Raw genomic sequence first — 19,360 nt, forward strand, 5'->3', positions numbered from 1 at the left:
AAAGAAGTAGGGAGGGAAAAGCTGCTTCTTTGCAAATGATAAAATGTAAAGCTGAAGAGGTTTTACTGGAATATTGACTTCTTAATAGCTGCATAAATGACTTCACAGTCCACCTATGGGCCATGGATTTTTATTTTTTAACTGGGTCACATCATACAGATTATTATGAGGTGTTTGTCTATATCTGCATAGATGCTGCAATGCTATAAAGTGGAGTGTTCTGAAAAAGAACCCACCTCCATATCTTGCAATGTTTACCAGTTTGGTGCTATGTGCTGCCAGAGAAATATCTGGGACGCAGTATCGGGCGTCGGGATTTGCTGGATGTGCAACAACATAATATGCAGGAAAAAAAAAAATTTTACTCACTTTAAATTTTTGACCAAATTAAACCCAACTCTAAATTGTCTAAATAAAACATGAAACGTTTTCCTTTTCTACTTATATAAAAATGGCGTTCTTCAAACGGTACCGACTTATGACATGTTTTAAATTAAATTTTTTATTAATGCCATACAACACTTAAAGTCTAAACCTGGCTGATATATTGTTTTGAATTGTAACAATGTGATTGCTTCTATGTCTAAGTTTAAAATAAAAGATGTTCTTTAAGGATATATGTTTGGATATTTTTATATGAAAGGATGGGTTTGGTCTTGGGTTTAAGTTTGTAAGGTGTATTTTATAATCGCCTAATGACTGCTATTCGAGTTTTGGGCAGTAAAAACTACAACCAATGATATCCCATCTCTTATTGGCTAAAAGGAAAGATCGACAATCCCTCCAGCCTATCAGCGCGCTTTGCGTCACTATAATGGGTGTTGTTATGCACGCCTCGTTTTTCATGAATTTTCCGTCCATTTCAGTTCAGCATTCTTTTAGTCCGGGACAACATGGCTACTGCAGCGAGCCGTTACTACAGCGAAGACGGCAGGGCAACAAAACGACAGAAAACCGACGGAATGGCGGTGAGTTTTCACCCTAACGCCTGCGTCACAGCCTCTTTTCACGTTCGGAACGATTAGAACCAGTTTTATCGGTACCGCTTCGGGGGGTTTCGTATATATTCAATCATGTAGGCTTTTGCAAAGGGGGTTCCACCCCTGTTGTTCCACCGTTTGGAAAGAGGCTAGCTTAGCCGTGCAGTTGATTTTATAGGTTATATAACTACCGAAAGCTCCATGATTTTTTTCTTTTTTTTTTCAACGTGTTTGTTTTTCGCTCTGAATGAGTGCCAGAGAAGGCGGTTTTTTCCGGGCCTCATCTGGAGCCCGACTTTGTCCTAGAACCGCTAATGTAGCATGATCCCTCTGGGCTAATAGGGGTCTGCAACCTATACGACCTGAAAAGCTGTTTTAGCCATCAGTCCAGCTGAATATCCATTGTATTTTTTCCCACATTTTATTCTTGTTTTAGGTAATAAAAAAGCTTTTAAAAACTAATAAACGTTATTTTCTTCAATGGGATTTTGCTTTTTTCCCCGAAAATGATGTAAAACGCATATTTTCCTCCCAAAGGAACAAATTAGTAGATGTAAAGAAGCTAGAATAACAGTCTATATTATTGCAGTGTGATTATTCCATTATTTGATCCATGTTTTAAAGCGTTTAGCCAACTCTTAACCAGTGTTAGCCTCAGTTTTATTGACCCATTGTGGAGGAGCTAAGTAATCACTAGTTGGAGTCTCTTGGCAAACCTAACTTTGCAGTGTTTCCCCTACTTTCCCCCAGATTAAACAGCAGATCTAGTTAAAAACAAACGTTTTCAAACCCCCCCCCCCCCATCCCCCCTCCTGGTTTCTGTACAGAGCAACCATAACCCATTCCAGGGACTCTCCATTATCTAGTTTTGGCAACAAATCCAACCTGTAGCATAATAAACGGGTGTTTATAATGGCTCCTCCTCTTCTTCTGCTGCTGCAGGGATACGAAGACCCACACAAGACTCTTCCTTCAGTTGTGGTTCATGTCCGGGGACTGATGGATGGAGTCACAGAGGCTGACCTTGTAGAGGCCTTACAGGAGTTTGGGGCAATCAGGTAAAGATCTAAAAATATATCTACAAAATCCAGAGAGGATTAAAGGGCTGGTTATACTCCTGCAGCAGTGTGTCTCTGTGAGCTGTTTTGCAGATATTTATGATTATGCCCAATATTGATATCTTCATGAGTCTTTTTCCACAATGGCAGTCATACAAACACAACAAGCCGGTAAGGTACCAAACACGAAATATGCATAGTGTAGAGCAGATGTATTTGACCAATCGGAGGCCTCCTGTCTGCAGACACCTACAAATTTGGAGAGGTGCACCAGGGGGTCTGCGTCAGAGGCGGGGGCACATTTGCATTCACTGCGACACACACAGATGCCCTGGTTTTTGAGTATAAACCAACCTTAACACCCTCTACGGCACCCCGGTAGCGAACAGGGATATAGTGTAAATTCATGCATTACTTATCTGTTTGCTACTGGGCACTGCAAAAAAAAAAAAAAATTCTTCCTTGAAATGAGTATATTGTAGGCTATAAGGCGATTTCCCAATGGAATGGACCCAGCATAGAATAAATTCAGTGCTGTAGAGCAGTGTTTTTCAATCCTGGTCCTCAAGGCACCCTGCTCTGCATGTTTTGGATGTTTCTGAGGTTCAGCACACCTGCTGTAGAGCCATGAACTTAACAGGCCTGTTTCTGTTATGCAGTTTTAAGATGTGGGGGACTAATTAGATGGACCTGGAACATGATGTGGAGGATGTTGAACATCTCCCACTAATTAAATCATCTCCAGCATTTTAATTCTGTTTTCTGTTAACTTGATGTTCCATCATAAGGTCTGTTTTTCCATTCTAAGCCTTAACATTTATACCCATCCATTCATGTTGTCAGTTTTCCCAGAGTTGCATTCAGATTCTATCCTACCATCTTGTTTGAAACATTAAAATTTTAAAGTCGTATATACTTAGCATTTTCAGTTTTAAATACACTCTTAACTACATCTGAAAATCTGTTTTGGTCTAAAATCAGTGAAATTTTCCTTGTGTTTTAGAGGCTCCGTTTACCTACATCAGAAGTTTCTTCATTTCTGAGAGATGGGGTAGCAAATTCCAATCCAAATTCGCTTCAGCTGCACGTTTTGGGTCTGACTACCCTGAAATGATCTAATCTATATGTTGTACTCGTATGAGCTCTTATGAGGGGCTTGGTCCCAAAAGGGCACAGGTAGTTTGAAGTAGAGGTGGGATAAATATTAAGTTAAACCATTTAGAAGATATGATGGTTCTGAGAAGTTGGGTTGATTTTCTAGCCATGACTGCAGGATATCTGGGATTGGGGAGCCCCATTAGATCAAATTAACATGGGATCTAGGGATTAACTTCAAATCTACTTTGAAACATTATATATGCTATTAAAGACATAAAAATGAAAGAAATTAAGCCTTACTTGGTCTGCGGCATGTAGCCACTAACATGTTGCTCCTGGCTAACATTGACATTAACCTATTTAATCCTTGGATCAATTTCACTAGGGCATCCTTTCTAGTGTTTTTTTTTTGTTTTGTTTACCTCTTCCAATATTTTTAAAGCTGCTAGAAAGTAACTTTTCTACCTTTGATTGACATTATCGAGCAGAAGACCAGGAAAATGGCCCGAATGAAGTGAATCGGTGCAAATGATCCAACTGGAAAACAATAAAAATGTCTTTTAATTGGTCAGGTGTTTCACATAAAAGATTGTTTCTATTGTTTTATTCTGATGCCTGTTTTGGTTTGTTAAAGGGTTCCACAAGAGTTTCTTTTTTTTTTACTTGCAGAAGCAAAAGGCATCATAGAGCTAAAATTGATTGCATTTGTGTTTCAGTTATGTTGTTGTGATGCCAAACAAGCGGCAGGCTCTGGTAGAGTATGAGGACATGAATGGATCATCTACAGCAGTTACTTACGCCGCAGACAACCAGGTTTACATCGCTGGACACGCAGCCTTCATCAACTATTCTACCAGCAAAAAGATTTCCAGACCAGGCGACTCTGACGACTCCAGGAGCGTCAACAACGTTCTTCTCTTTACCATCATGAACCCCATCTACCCCATCACCACGGTGAGGATTAACAAGATTGTCCTCTAACAGCGAAGGGTTCAGATACCAGAAAAAAACAGTTCATTTCTGCAGCTACTTTGTCATTTTTTTTATTTAAATAACTCTGATGTTAATGACTAAACCTATCATTTTAAGTACTTTTTTAAATGTGTTTGCCTTGTCAGTTTGAATTGGGAAAATGATTAGATGTCATTACTTTCAGTCTGTGCCTCTAAAGGTTGCAAGATTGTAGCTGTTGAGGATGAATTTGGGCAACTTTTGGTCAAAAGCTTCAATGTTTTTATCAGAATGTGACAGAAGCTTTGTGGCTATAAGATTACAGCCATCTAGACACCAGGAAACGGACATTCCTTTAAATGATCGGATTAACCGAAGACAGTCCGGCCTTTTGTCCAAATTGATCCAGTGCGTCACTGTTTCAAACATCTACTTGATTTAATATCTTCCATGTTTTCTTTTTCTCCTCAACCCCTCCTTTGTGTTTCTCCAGGATGTCCTCTACACCATCTGCAACAACTGTGGACCTGTTCATAGAATCGTCATCTTCCGGAAAAACGGCGTCCAGGCCATGGTCGAATATCCTTTATAAAATGACATCAGTTTGCCCTGCTTGCATTTGTTAACCATGGGTAAATGCTGTAATTCTCAGGTGTTTATTGCAATGATGTGAAAATCATTAAGATATGCGGATAGCAGGCATATCTGCAGCTGCCTGGTTTAGTGTCTTGCATAAAACATCTTTCCTTAAATGGAGAACCTTAGATGCTTCCTGGTCATAAAATTAGATTCAGGGAGAAACAAAGATAAATGTTTGTCATAAGGAAATTTGAGCAGAACGTTCGTTCCTTAACTTGTCATCACATTTGACTCGGTGCAGAGTGCGCAGCGAGCCAAGGCATCACTCAACGGAGCAGACATTTACTCTGGCTGCTGTACCCTGAAGATCGAGTATGCTAAGGTACGCCCACGATGCACGACTCCCGTCTTCACAAACACTAATAGGCTGGTTATTCTCCCGCAGCAGTGAGCTTGTCGCAGATATATTTGATTTATGCCCAATATTGAAGCCTGGTCTGTGCTGTTATTCCAACGCAAGAGGGACAATCAGGAACTAGCTTTGGGTCTAGATACCGCCAAGGCGGTGAGGAAATGGAAAAACGCAAGGGGCAAGTTTGTGCGACAACCAAGGGGCATGAGGGCGAAAAAGAGCGGATGTAAATTTGACAAATCAGATGCCTCCTGTCTGTTGTCACCTACAATTTTGGAGAGGTGCACCAGAGTGTCTGGGGCAGAGTCGGGGGCACATTTGAATTCACTGCGACACACGCAGACCATCTGGTTTCTCAGTATAAATCAGCCTAAAGGTGCAAAGTTTAGATGTTTTCTAAACTCCTTTAAATCGTACCTTTTTAATGATGGTGATGAATTTGATTAACTGATTCTAAGCTAAACAGCTTAATTTTGTCAACTAGGACATTTTGCTAGTTCTCACAAGGCACTTTGCTTATGGTTAGCTTTAGGGCTAAGGTGTCAATAGGGTAATGGTTAGGTGTTGTTTTAAGGTCATGGCCCAGAAAGGGTTGAAAATGACTGAAAATCAATGGGAGTCAACACATGGTCCTCACTACATATAGCAGAACAAACATGTTGGTGTGTGTATATATGGATATATTGATACAGAATAGTGCAGGGTTGGTTTGTCAAAAGGAGGAAAAGTACAATAAAGATGAGAAAAGATTCATTTTGTTTTGGTTTTCAAGTCCTTTTTATTGTGATGTTTTAGTGAAGTTCTCTTTCCCTCTGGATTAAACAGGGTTTCTAATCACAGGACCCATCATTGATTCCTGAACAGCTGATTGGCTGCTGGTTGGAGCGTTATCTGAGATTTAGATCAATTCTCAAAGCTAGCCTGTTCTAGAACAGGTTTGCTGTTCAGATTACGTTACCATGGTGATGAGCCCCACTGAGAATGAAACTAGCTTGAAGTACAGGCCTCTGCTGCTAACATTTAGTGTAACATTTTCATTGTTGTGAAACATGTTTCACAGGATAAACAATGATAAAGTCAGAGCTACTTTTTGAAGCAGTATTCAATTCATTTATTTTCTCTTTATTAATCCCAATGAAAAATTAAATGTTGCAGCAACTCATAAGTTATTTTTAAATGGGTTTTGTAAATGTTTACACTGTTGTTTAATAATGAAGATGCCCACTGAAATAATCTGAGGTTCTAGAGGCGTTCCTAAAACAGTGCCAGCCTTCATTATCAGCTTGTTGAGCTTTTATTTTGTCATTAGCTCTAATACTGTTACCCCAGCAGAGGATGAAGAGATCTCTCTCCAAAACGGACCTATAGATGCGTAGCATCTTGCTGCAAACACAAAAGGACCTGAGCTTCGCTCAGAAGTACAGTCTACTTTATCCCTTCTTGTAGACGGCTTCACAGTTGCGTCTCCAGTCTAGCTTGTTATCCAGATGAACACAATTTTCATAGTGAAAGAAAAGGGAGGAAAAATGCATTTAATCAGATTTGTTAGGGAAAAAACAGCTGTAGTTTGATCCAAGTACGCCTGCATTTTAAGTTTTTTTTCCCACATGAAGGGAAGAGATCCAATCCATCTCAACCCTGTAACATTTTACTGGGTTAAAATGATAACCTGTTATTTTAATATAATCTGATTAGATGTGATGGTTTATTTTGGGTATAAATTCTTGTTGTTCTAAATCCACAGCCTACCCGCCTGAATGTGTTCAAGAATGACCAAGACACCTGGGATTACACAAACCCCAACCTGGGAGGACCAGGTAAAATCTGCAGAACATCTTCAGTCGATGGCTGAGGGCCACACATCTGTTACCATGGAGACTGGGCAGCCTAGTCCTTACTGACCATACAACTAGTCCTTAGAGGGCTCAGTCTCCCCTCACTAGTTAATCATCTGTGTGCGAGGGTCACATACATGTTTGTCCGAGTTGAAATCCTCTGTGTGTAAACGCTATGGATGTAAATTGAAAGTTGTGCTGGGATGTGCAGGAACAGCCTTGCAGTCAGGAGACGACAACCTGGAGGTTTTCTCATCATGGTGGCGTAACTCCCATTAGATCAGAACCAGCCTTGATGACAAACATTAGTAATTGGAGGCCCTCATTCTTCCTCCTGTTGGCTCACCGCTGGTCTAATTCAGTCTAGTTGTTTACCAGTGATCAGGGAAGGATACCTGTGATTGGTGAAGAACAGGAACTCCCTTCCTCTCATTCACAGATTCTGCAGTAATGCCTAAAAGCAGACAGACAATTGAAATCTCTACACTTTTAAATGATTTTGAACTTGTTGGAATCGTATGCTGCAGAGTTTAAGGCTTTTAGAGTCGAGTCATTGAGAAGTTAGAAAAACAGTACAGATTTTTTAAACCAGATGAAAAATATGCTGATCAGTACAAAATACAAGAAGCTTTTCCTTCATTAGTGGACTGAGCTTGATAGCTTTAACTCTAGATGCCGGTCATTTTAATGCAGTAAAACTATTATAGTCACTGAAGAAAATTATCAAATGATTTCCTATTGTCAATATAAATGACCCTGATATCAAAAGTTTACGTGATTAACACAAAATTATTATTTTTTTAAATAGTAATTTTCTGACTTTTAGGACAATATGGTCTGATAAAGAGTACATTTATATACATGTTTAAGCCATAATAATTTGACATTTAAATATGATTTTTCTACGACTTTGAGGTTCCATCAAGAAACCTTAAAATAAACAGCTTAACTTTTCTTCACATTAGGGCGGTAAGAGGCGTAAAAGTTGGCGTAAAGTTATAAATGTTCAAGTTTCTAGTGTCTAGCAGGTGAAGATTAAAGGCTTTTGACAGAAACTTTTTCTTTGTTTGCAAAAGCTGTTCCTGCATTCCTCCCTGCACAACTACAACCATGACCTTTGTGCATATTTAATGTAAACCACTGGGAAACAAGTTTCTTTGACTTGAGTCTGATTCTGGTCTTTTCCGCTGTCGCATACGGTGAAGTTGTTTCACTCTCAATCTGTTGGGCTTGCCTTGAAAATGGGAGCAGACTTTTTCAAGCTTAAGCTGGTTTGGGTTTATGGAGGTTTAAAAAGTCAAAAACCTGAACAGAGGCATGGACCAGCATCAGTATCTGTAGTCTGGCCTGCAGAGAACACGCACAGGGACAGACTGACACCAGCACTCAGCAGCCACCATCTTCAGTAAGGACACGCGCACTGTCATACAGAGGGCCAAAGCATCCAAGATACAAGGAGACAACACCACCCCACATGACGAAGTAGGACTGATACGCTCCACTCATTCTCCACCTCTGAGCCACGAAGACACTTGGAAGAGTGTGGGGAGTTTTGGGCACTGAGCTACACTTGGTCCCTCCCCCCTCGCCCTCCCTCTGTCCCACCAGAGCCTGACACACTGAAGCAGGCCACATCTGCAGCAGCGCCACTGAGCGGAGGCTCACACCAGAGGATTCAGAACCATCACCCAGAAAGACGCCAAACATCACAGCTGCTGATGCATACTGATACAGACCCATATAAGCCTTCATCTGTGCAGCATCAGTGCTTTCTGACACATTTCATCATCACAACGACCGATCCAACCAACACCATCCAATCAAGCGCTAGCTACTCACACTGGAGTCGACACAAGCCAACTGATGAAGACAGGACACTGCTGACAACACCACCCAGAACACTCAGAGCCCAGTCAGGCCCATTTCTGCCTACATCCCTCATATTCCCCTACATGGATTTATTTTTTTTCTGCTCTTTCTTCTCCTCTTGTTTTCCATCTATTTTTTTTCTTCTGCTAAATGTCCTTGTTTAGTTACAGTTTTACTCTTTTCCCTGAAGTCCTTTTTATATCTAGAACCTGTGTAATGCCTTCCATGTAATGCAGGTTTGGCAATATGCGGCTAAGAGGGGCCACCTTCCCAACTGAACTGTGCTCAGTGGCAGCCTCACTTCCTTCCAGCGGACGCTAAAGCAACATTTTCCTCTAAAAAGGCTCAAAAGGATGGAAATCCCAACCAACCATCAATGAACATTCCTACTTGATAGAACCAAGAGTCGGACCGGAGGGCAGGAGGCGGCTCCCTCCTCCAGACAGGATGAGAGTATGGATGGTTTGAAGTGAGTGGAGAGTGAGGGATCTGCTGCAGCAAATGCCTCCTCGTGTTGTTGAACCTGCAGTAAGTAATCCGAGACCCTCCTCGGAAAGTTAACTGCACAGCACCACATGACCCCCCCACCCTCCTAAAGCTCAGCATTGCTCAGACATTTACCACCTCATACACCTGTTAATCCTGTACTTTCTGAAACCAGCTGATCTTTTGGTGCTCATGAGCGATTCCAGCAAAGTTTTCATATCGATGATTCCTCAGTCAGCCTGTTTAGACCACGGATGAACTCAAACTTTGCCTCCTGATAGGCCTGGAGAGCCGTTCATCCACCAGCCGCACTGGCTGCTGGGGCTCAGGCTCCCTCATTGGTCACCCATCCACACATTTAATCTGGAGCACCCCCCTCCCCTCCTCACCCCACATTTAACTGGGGTGTGGTCAGTTCTCTGCCCTGTGAACATGTGATGGTGAATAACATGGCTTCATTGTTGTACCTGTACAGATGGTGATGCAGATGGCAATGGGAGCAGTGCAGGTGTGTGCGAGCGTCCAAACCTCTTTACTGTTAAACTTGGCCATCTGTGACCCACTGCCCAGAATGAATGTCTGTTTGATATCCTCCCCTCTTGGCCTGTTGGGCTCCCATTCAGACCGGGCACTAACATCCATCCGCTGGATGTCGACAGATGGAAGAATCACTGAATTATGCTAACTGACCTGGTGGGACTTTACAAAACGGTTGAATCCCTTTTAATGAAGATATGTTGGGTTTTCTTTTCTTCCTTTTTTTTTTTTTTGCCCTGCTGTAGAACGCTACCTTTAGAGGATCCAAACCAAACGGAGCCTATATATCAGGGTCCGATGTTGACCGAGCCTAACAGCACCTGCTGGGTAAAGCGGAAGGTCTGCAGTTTGACTTTAACTTTCCACATTTTGTTCCATATTTGGAGCTCAAGCTCAGATGGAATGGTAGCAGAACTTGCTACAGACTCTCAGATCAATTTTGGTCTCGACTTTGACTTGACCATTCTAATGCAAGAAAATAATTTGAACCCCCCCACCCCACCCCCAATATATCTGAATGGTTATCCTCCTGGGAGGTGAATCTCTGTCCCAGGTCCTCTACAGCCCACAGGTTTTCCTGCAGGGTTGTCATGGAATGTTTCTCAATATGTGTACTTGTGCGTCCTAACATGCTCGTGTACTCATGAAACGTCAACAGCCGCAGCCCTTGTGCTGTTCCAGTTCACAAGAACAGCAGGCCGAGAAGTTGTTCTCGCTCCTCCCTATTTACCCAGCATGCATCAGAGCAGACTTGTCCGTTCTTGAGATTGACAGCTGTCCTAGCATGCTCTGCGGCAGCTGCAGCTTTCAATGCAGCGCTCCATTGAAAGTTCAAAGTTCTCTTTTCTGTTGCTGTTCATTAAAAGTACGTTTTAAGATAATTTCGGGGGGAGAATATTATACTTTGAAGCGTCACTATGTGGTCCATTTACCATTTTAATGCGTTTCTGAAGTTGAGAGGATCGCAGCAACCACCTCCAAGGTACAGTTTGTACCAGTTTGTGTTTATCTGACTGTTATTATTCCCCCTCTAAATGAAGTGATTTCACGAGTATGATTCTGTTCCAATTGACCCATATTTATGCTGAGTGCTCCCTTTCTCCCCAATTCCAGACTTTCCTGTGTTCTTAAGAACGTACTGGGTGAGGACACGAGTCTGTGCTCGCGTTCATACGCCCATGGACTTGAAAAAAAAACAAAAAAAACCAAAAAAAAATGCTAACTTGTGAATATATTGCAAATGCCAAGAATTTCCACAGTAACAATGATTCTCTTGGCTCCTTCTCTGCTTGATCTTGTCCAGCCCATGAGTGTAGGCGGATGTCCTTATAGGACCGTCCTCCCTCAGATGGTGGGTTGAATGGAGCTCTGGGAGACAATCAAAGCATGAGATGTTTAGGAATAAAACCTGCTTTAAAATGAACCAGAACTTGGTCCCGACCAGCCTGCTGTCGCTCACTTCAAAGGCCTTTTGTTCAGCCAGATTTTATTAAGGGGTATAAGTCTGAAGGGGCTACTGAGTTTAGTTTAAACCAACCTCTGGGATTCAGCTCGGGGTGCATGTTGTTGCCAGGTCTGAATGTAGCCTTAGATCATCTGCATCCACCTCATCCTTCAAGTTTTCTGCTCTTCCACTTGAGGTTAAAATAAAACTGATTCTGCATAAAAAGAATCCAGTTTCAGGTCCATTCCCTGATGATGATGGTGATGATGATCCTGCCTTATGTTGCATTTCATGCCTCCCTCCTTGTTCCTCTGAGCTAAATGCAGCCGGCATGGAGAGTAATGAGGGGGGAGGGATGTTGTTTTTGTTGGAAGGAGTTTCCTGGTTAAATCTTAAAGCATGTTTGCTAATCTGGAGTTTTGTGAAACTACAGCTGGGTGGTGCTCATTCAGGATGTTTTTGCTATTAAACCATTTTGCATCCTGCTGATATGGATGTTAATAGAAGTCTGTATTTTTTTTTTTTTTTTTGTGCCTCTTTGTCTTTCTGCCTTCCTGCTCTCATAGAAGATGTGAACGCAAACCCTAACAAGCGGCAGAGACAGCCGGCGCTGCTCGGAGATCATCCTCCAGAGTACGGTGAGTTAAAGGAACAGCAGAGCTCCTCAAACGTTTTCATGTCGCCATAATTAAGCACTTCTATGGGTTTTACATCCATGTTCCTGCTTACCTTCGTTTCCTTCATCCCTGCTTGTAGGAGGCGGTTACCATGGCTACGACGAGAGCTATGGATCTCCTCCTTATGAGAGCCGTCGCATGGGCCCTCCAATGAGGGGCCGTGGGGGGAGGAGCTACGGGCCGGGTTACGGACCCCCTCCCCCGCCTCCAGGCGAATACGGTGCCCATGCAGACTCTCCAGTGCTCATGGCTTATGGGCTTGACACGGCTAAGATGAATGCAGATCGAGTCTTTAATATCTTCTGTCTCTATGGAAACGTAGAGCGGGTCAGTACCTTTGGTTTGCAAAGAAAATGAGTATGGATTAAGTAGAAATACAAACTTTAATCCACATCTTCTTAAATAAGCAAAATTTTAATTCAAAGATGTCTGCTGAGCCCTTTATGATAAACCTGATGGTGTGATTTATCATTTAGATATGGTGTATAAACATCTGGGCTGGAACATAGAACTACAAGGTGTAGAACAGAGGTCAGGGATTAGCTGACCACAGTCCGGCTTTGGACCCACCCCGATGTAAAACATTTAGAAATTACTGCATGTTGTCCAACGACAGTGTCTGATTTCACTTGCACTGCTTCTGTTTGTACGGCAAAGCCCTGCAGAGCTTCCAGGACCAGATTACTCGTGATACAAATTAGCCAATGAGCTGCTGTCAGTCTGGGTTACTGCTGCTGCTACTGTTAGACAAGGCTGGTAAAACTGTAGCAAGCCGGGCGATGGGAAAGAAGACGATGAGAAAAAGAGAGCAGAGAAAGTGTGGACTGCTGGAAAAAGCGCAGCATTAAAAAATATCGGTCTAGGCTCCAAATAACATATGTGCTTTAGAATGGCTTTGTCTCCATTCAAACCCAGGTTTAAAGCCTTGCAGGGCAGCATAAAGCCCACTGCAAACATTAAGCCAGAAAAAGAGAAGAAAATAACAAATGGTCAGTTCAGGTGTTTTTATAAAATGTGAATCAGTCAATTGTCTAAATACCAAACTGAATGATCGTTGTTCTAAACTTCAAAAAACACTTTAGATTTTAAAATGGAAAAATGTCCTTTTTCATTTTCAGGGTTTCCACAGGTCCTTAAGTCATTAAATTATCTCTTCTATTTAAGGCCACAAATTACACTAAAATTCCTTAAATGTGATTATTGTGGCATTTAAAATGGTTTATATAAAGAAAAGTTTATAAAAAAAAAATTGTATGATATATTGCTATATATTTGCGCGGAACTGCTTCCACTTGAGCTTAATGCTGGAAAATGTTTGGAAAAGAAGCTTGAAGCGGAGAAAAAAGCTAGAGAATTGGAAAATGCTAATTTCGCAAATGTGGCTGGATATCAGCGAATTTGGTATATGGCTGCTGCCTGTCAACGGTAAAGATGAAGGATTTTCCCATGTATATATGAAAGTCATGGGTACTTGATGGCATTACAATTATTTCTAAGAGCATTAAAACGCATTAAATTAGTTACTCATTCCTGTATAAACCCTGATCTTTGTTCCACAGGATCTTCTCTTAAAGATGTTCTGTCGTTTCACAGGTGAAGTTCATGAAGAGCAAACCTGGGGCTGCCATGGTGGAGATGGGAGACTGCTACGCTGTGGACCGTGCTATCACACACCTCAACAACAACTTCCTGTTCGGTCAGAAGCTCAACGTGTGGTGAGTCTGCTCTGCATGATGAAGCTCTGGGCTGAACAGAGTCCTCTTCTGTCGTGAACGTAAGTGGAAATGGGTTTTCTTCCTGCAGTGTCTCTAAACAGCAGGCCATCGTTCCCGGTCAGTGCTACGAGCTGGAAGATGGAACCAGCAGCTTCAAGGATTTCCACGGCTCCCGGAACAACCGGTTTGCCTCCCCAGAGCAGGCGGCCAAGAATCGCATCCAGCATCCGAGCAACGTGTTGCATTTCTTTAACGCTCAGCCAGACGTCACCCCAGAGATCTTCGCTCAGGTTTGTTCAAACCAAAAACATGGAGTCCATGTTCTCCAATAACTCCCTGCATTGGAACTGTTTTGTTTAAATGTTCATTTTTCACACTGCAGATTTGTGAAGAGCTTGGAGTAAAGACTCCGGTTAACGTCAAAATGTTCACGGGAAAAAGTAAGGAAATCAATAAGAACTGAATTATAAATGTTTGTTCGTTGGGAGGCTTAACCTGCTGTTTCCTGCCAACAGGTGGCGCCGCTCCCAGTGACCGCAGTGCTTCCGGTCTCTTAGAATGGGAGTCCATCAATGATGCCATGGAAGCTCTGGCTCTGATGAACCACTACCAAATGAAAAACCCAGGTGTGGGGGGGCAGGCGAGCAAAGGGTCAACAAAGGGTTTGTTTAGATCACACACCTCCTCTCATTTCCTCTCCAATCTTCCCCTCTGTTGGTCCTGGAGCTCACAGCCAGTCCAGCAGAGCGATTGCTTCTGTAGAGGCCTGCAAACTAGACATCTGTTAGAACGAAGCACAGAAGCTGCAGGAACATGGAGGAGTCAGATGTAGCTCTATGAAGGTTGATGTTTGTTGTTGGGTAACTCTAATGTTTGAGGGAACCTCTGAGCTGCGGCTTGTTGCTACTGGACGTGTCAGAGTTGTCAAACATCAGTGCTCAGGTTGCATGATGGGTATTCTAGACGTACTGAAGCACAGAGCTCAACCTTCTGGTCTATTTTCAAAAAAATTAAACCTACCATGTAATCTTTGAAGCAATATTGTGATTTGATATTGATTCAATTTATTTTTCCCTCTTTACACTGACCAGGAGCGTACACATTATCCTCCAGGGTTTCACTACTTTCATGACCTTGAAATCTTCCAATCCAACTTTATTTATAAAGCACTTCTCAAAGGACCAAACAGTGAAACAACATAACACCATTATACATAAATTCACCATGCAAGCATAAAAGACAAAATTAAAATCAGAACTATAAAATCTATAATTGAATTAATTGAAAATGTATCAGACTAAAACCAACATCTCACACAGTTTAGAAAGCCAAGGCAAACAGAGGAGTTTTAAAGAGCAACTTTAATCAAAGAAGTAGACAATTGAATTTGCAATGGAAGGTCGTTCCACATTTTTGGAGCTGCCACAGAGAAAGCACAATCGCTCCCTAAGCTTCTGTTTAGTTTGGCAGCTGAAGCGTCGGCTGATGGGCTGACCTGAGTGAACGGGAGGGTGCATAAAGGTGCAGCAACTTGAGATGGCAAGATGGAGCAAGACCATGGAGAGGCTTAAAGGAATAGTACACCCAAAACATGATTAGCCTTCATTTTCTACTCACCCCCATGCTGAACAACACTCATTCAAATAATGGAGGTCTATGGTGACCGAGACAGAAAGGTCCATAAAAGTCCACAAAAAACGTGTCAATATTCCTCCATACTGCTCGTCCAATGTATTCCAAGTGTCCTGAGTGGGTAGCATCCAGAATTTACTCGAAACGAAGTCATTTAGAATGTTTTTAGAGCATAAACAGTAGTGTATAGGATTTCCTAATAGCGCCCCCATGCGCGCTCACGATTCTACGGAAGCCGGCAGACCAAACCAGCGCATTCAGCTCGGCAAAGAACTCATGCTCTTCCTCAACACTGAAGTCCTCAGACATTTTTCTTTCGTTGTTTCTTTCTTTGCCAAGGTAAACAGCAAATTTCTTCTTCTACGCTTGCATTATTGGCAGAGCAGACGCTGAATGCGCACTTTCATCTGGTTTGGTCTGCCGGCTTCCGTAGCGTCGTGAACGCGCATGTGCGCGCTTTCAGGAAATCCTATACACTACTGTTTATGCTCTAAAAACATTCTAAATGACTTCGTTTCGAGTAAATTCTGGATGCTACCCACTCAGGACACTTGGAATACATTGGACGAGCAGTATGGAGGAATATTGACACGTTTTTTGTGGACTTTTATGGACCTTTCTGTCTCGGTCACCATAGACCTCCATTATTTGAATGTCAGCAGACAGCAAGAAGCCTCCCAGATCTCCAGATGCAATTGAGATATCAAAAAAGTACTCCAGAGTGTTGTTCAGCATGGGGGTGAGTAGAAAATGAAGGCTAATCATGTTTTGGGTGTACTATTCCTTTAAAAACGAATCCTAACATGTACAGGCAGTCGGTGTAATGAGGCTTAAATTGGGGTAATGTGCTCATATTTACGAGTGCCAGATAAAAGACGTGCTGCAGTGTTTTGCACTCTGGAGTTCAGCAATTTTAGAGGCACTAACCCCCAAATAAAGTGCGTTACAGTGATCTAGCCGGGTAGTGATAAATGCATGGATTACTGTCTCTAAAAGATCTCTGGAGAGAATGGGCTTTATTTTGGCCACCTGCTTTAACTGAAAGAAACTTTTCTTCAGTTCCTTTTTCTGGCATCCACTTTTGACACGAAGGTTTGTGGTAAATGACTTCCTATCTTGCTTGTCAAGCGTTCGTTGTCCACTACCTTCTCCTCGCATGCGTCAATCTGCACACTGCTGTATGATGTGTGTTGCCACCATTTAAAGGACTGGAGGGAGAGGGTCATCATGTTGATCTTCATTAATCATGTGACTGAAATTGAGCACATCTGCGATGTGAAGATTGGATCTTGTTAAATTATTTTTTTTTTGCAAATGCAATTAAAAGCCCAGCACTATAAAGCATCGTACGGCTCTGTGCAGGAGAAAATATTTATATAGTTGGATGGAAACTAGTTCAGTACAACTTTCAGCATCCCAGTGGATTTTTAGATGGAACGATCAATTGTCAAAGCTTCAAATAAAAGGCTAACAGGAGATGGTTTTAATGGTTCCAGTCTGACGTGGTGCACTCCAGCTCTGGTGACTGTGTAATCCAGCTGTTAGCCAGGTCCAACTTCCCAGATTCTGCTTTTTAAATCCTCACTAAAAATCTGCACCTCAGGTGGCTGAATTTCCTCCATCCTTTGCTGTCCAAACGTCTTGAAGATCTCTGCTGCTGTTCTGTGGGTGTCTGACGTCCTGTTTTTCTGCTTCCAGGTGGTCCTTACCCCTACACGTTAAAGCTGTGCTTCTCCACCGTCCAGCACGCCAACTGATAGATGGTTCCACTCAAGTCCACTTTGAAGAACCAGGACCTGCTCGCATGTAGTCTGACCCGGACTGCTTGTGAAAATCACTTCGACTAACAACCTGATTGATCCGTGTTTGGCATAAATTATCGTTTAAACCCAGTAACAAGTGTTTAGATTTAATCTTCATGGCCAAGATGTGGTTCGCCTTTGTGTCCACACATTTAGTTGTCCCTCTGAATTGTTGAACTAAGACGTGGACATCTGATGGCTGGTTTTATGATCAGGCTGAAGAACGCAGAGTTGCTTCAAACTTTTATTATATCATGTTTTTGTTTTTTCTTGTTTTAATTTACCGACTGTTTGTTTCTGTGTTTAAACATGATATGCAGTTGGAGAAATGTTTTGTTCTAAGAAAATAAAGAAAAATCATGACAGACCGTGTTAAGAGTCATGTTTGAATGAAAGCTGTAAAAACTGTTCATTTTCAAAAAATTTTTGTTCACTCCGGGTTCTGGAGTTAAACCAAAAGAAAGCAGCAGAGATGATCAGTAAAAAAATTAGGCCTGTTAGTTGCTAGGGGCAACTTACTCCCCTGATCTTAATCAGCCTTCATTTTTCCTAGGAGGCATTTTTATCTTGACTGATCAGCTGAACTGTTGCACTTTGACCTATTCTGAAGGGGGAGGCTGTTTTCCTAACTGGTTTGTCTGATTGTAATATGATCCAAAGCTTAATCACTTCAACAGCTTTCAGGTCACTGGTAGATTTCTGCTTCTCTCATACTTCATACATTAAAATCATGACCAGGCTTGATTAAAAAGCAAGTTTCTAATACTTATAAAGATGCATCAAATATGTCCAGATCACCCTTCCTAGTTGAAAGGAAGATAAGCTTCCCGTGCTCATTATGTCATCAAAACGAATATTTTTATTTCCCTTCTAAACTTTCCCTCAACATTGACACAGTAGTCTGAATAGGTAACTCCTGTATGCAGTGTCAGATTATCTGCAGGCCTTCAGTCTCCTGTGATTTTTGTCAAACATGAGGGGAAAATGTTTCTGTCAAATGGATAACTTAAGAGGCTGGGAGAAGATTTACAGAGAGATTTCAGAAAAAATACAAAGTAGCTGGTGTGTGGAAGAAGTTCCCTCGGTTTCAGGAAAGAACTGGTTTGAGAGCATCCAAGATCTGGAGAAATGAGCAGACATCAGATTAACCTGCTTTACTAGAATTCTTCAATAAAAGAACCAAATCAGGCAGCTGGCCATTATTGCCTCACCAACTCGTTCTGGAGGACTTTGAAATATGTACAATTCTGGAGGAGTTTCTCAGGAAACAGTTGGTTTTAAGATCAGCAGAACATAGTAATACACCTTTTATACAACATGGGGGCGCTTTGTGGTCATAGATATGGTTTCCACCCTATAGTTCTGGCTGTAGTGACTGGGCAGAGTGAGGATCATAATATTTATCATTTAATCAGAACTTCATTTATTGAACACACCCAAAGTGATCAAAGTACTGTACAGGCCCATAAAATAAGACATAAAATGAGCAATAAGTCACGACATCTACTAAGTAAAATAGCATCAGAACAATAAAATGATTTGCAAATCAAACATTTTGAAACAACCCTGATACATGTGTTCAACTGGACAGACAATTCAAAAAGCTGATTTTTTTTTTTGTTTTTTTTACATCAGGGGCGCTATGGGGCAGATAACTTCTGTTTTTAGTGATCATCCTTAAACAGAAGGACCTAGACTGGACTACTGAGCTAACCAGTATCAAATAAAAAGAATAGAAAGAGGCTCATTCCTGCCACTCGTACAAACACAACAATTTCATGGACACCTTGTATTGATCTTTAAAGGGAACAAAATTAACTAAATATATTGTGAGGTAAGCGCTGAACTTAAATTAAACTCAAATATATATATATTTATATATATATATTTTATTTTTTATCCGAAAGGGAAATTAATCGGGAAAGGGAAATTTTTAACAAGTTGTTGTAGACAACTGCCTAGTCGGCCTCAGCAGATGGCCGCTCACTCTGAGCCTGGTTCTGCTGGAGGTTTTTTCCTGTTAAAAGGGAGTTTGTCCTCTCCCCTGTCGCTACAAGCATGATTAGTGTGAGAGATTGCTTTCAAGTCAATGAGTCGATGCAATCAACTGGTTTTCCTTAGATGGAAAACTTTGAACCAATCTGACTGTATGATCTGGTTGAATTGTCTCTGTAAGCTGCCTTGAGATGATGTGTTGTTGATTTGCGGTATAAATAAAAACTGATTAATTAGATATAGACTCCGTCTGTGTTTAACCGTCTGATGAAGAGGATACTTGCTGCTTA

General features: G+C 41.7%; 1 protein-coding gene across 8 annotated transcripts; it reads left to right on the top strand.

Annotated features, from left to right (window-relative positions):
- The first annotated feature begins 815 nt into the window (after window positions 1–815).
- Window positions 816–17,443, top strand: LOC119783356 (heterogeneous nuclear ribonucleoprotein L-like). Of its 8 annotated transcripts, none has more exons than XM_038284835.1 (14): window positions 816–968; window positions 1,923–2,038; window positions 3,853–4,090; window positions 4,581–4,666; window positions 4,952–5,048; window positions 6,823–6,895; window positions 9,744–9,776; window positions 11,816–11,887; window positions 12,006–12,253; window positions 13,520–13,641; window positions 13,730–13,931; window positions 14,024–14,081; window positions 14,157–14,303; window positions 16,972–17,443. In XM_038284835.1, exons 1-14 carry the CDS (start codon window positions 894–896, stop codon window positions 17,028–17,030), a joined length of 1,626 nt encoding a protein of 541 aa, XP_038140763.1. In that variant the 5' UTR covers window positions 816–893; the 3' UTR covers window positions 17,031–17,443. The 8 variants fall into 8 exon arrangements, with proteins under 8 accessions (XP_038140763.1, XP_038140767.1, XP_038140764.1 ...); XM_038284839.1 differs by having other exon boundaries at window positions 14,157–14,267; XM_038284836.1 differs by having other exon boundaries at window positions 11,819–11,887.
- The last annotated feature ends 1,917 nt before the right edge of the window (window positions 17,444–19,360 follow it).

The sequence above is a fragment of the Cyprinodon tularosa genome, unplaced genomic scaffold, assembly GCF_016077235.1.
Source record: "Cyprinodon tularosa strain WSP-4 unplaced genomic scaffold, ASM1607723v1 ctg203, whole genome shotgun sequence".
NCBI lineage: Eukaryota > Metazoa > Chordata > Actinopteri > Cyprinodontiformes > Cyprinodontidae > Cyprinodon > Cyprinodon tularosa.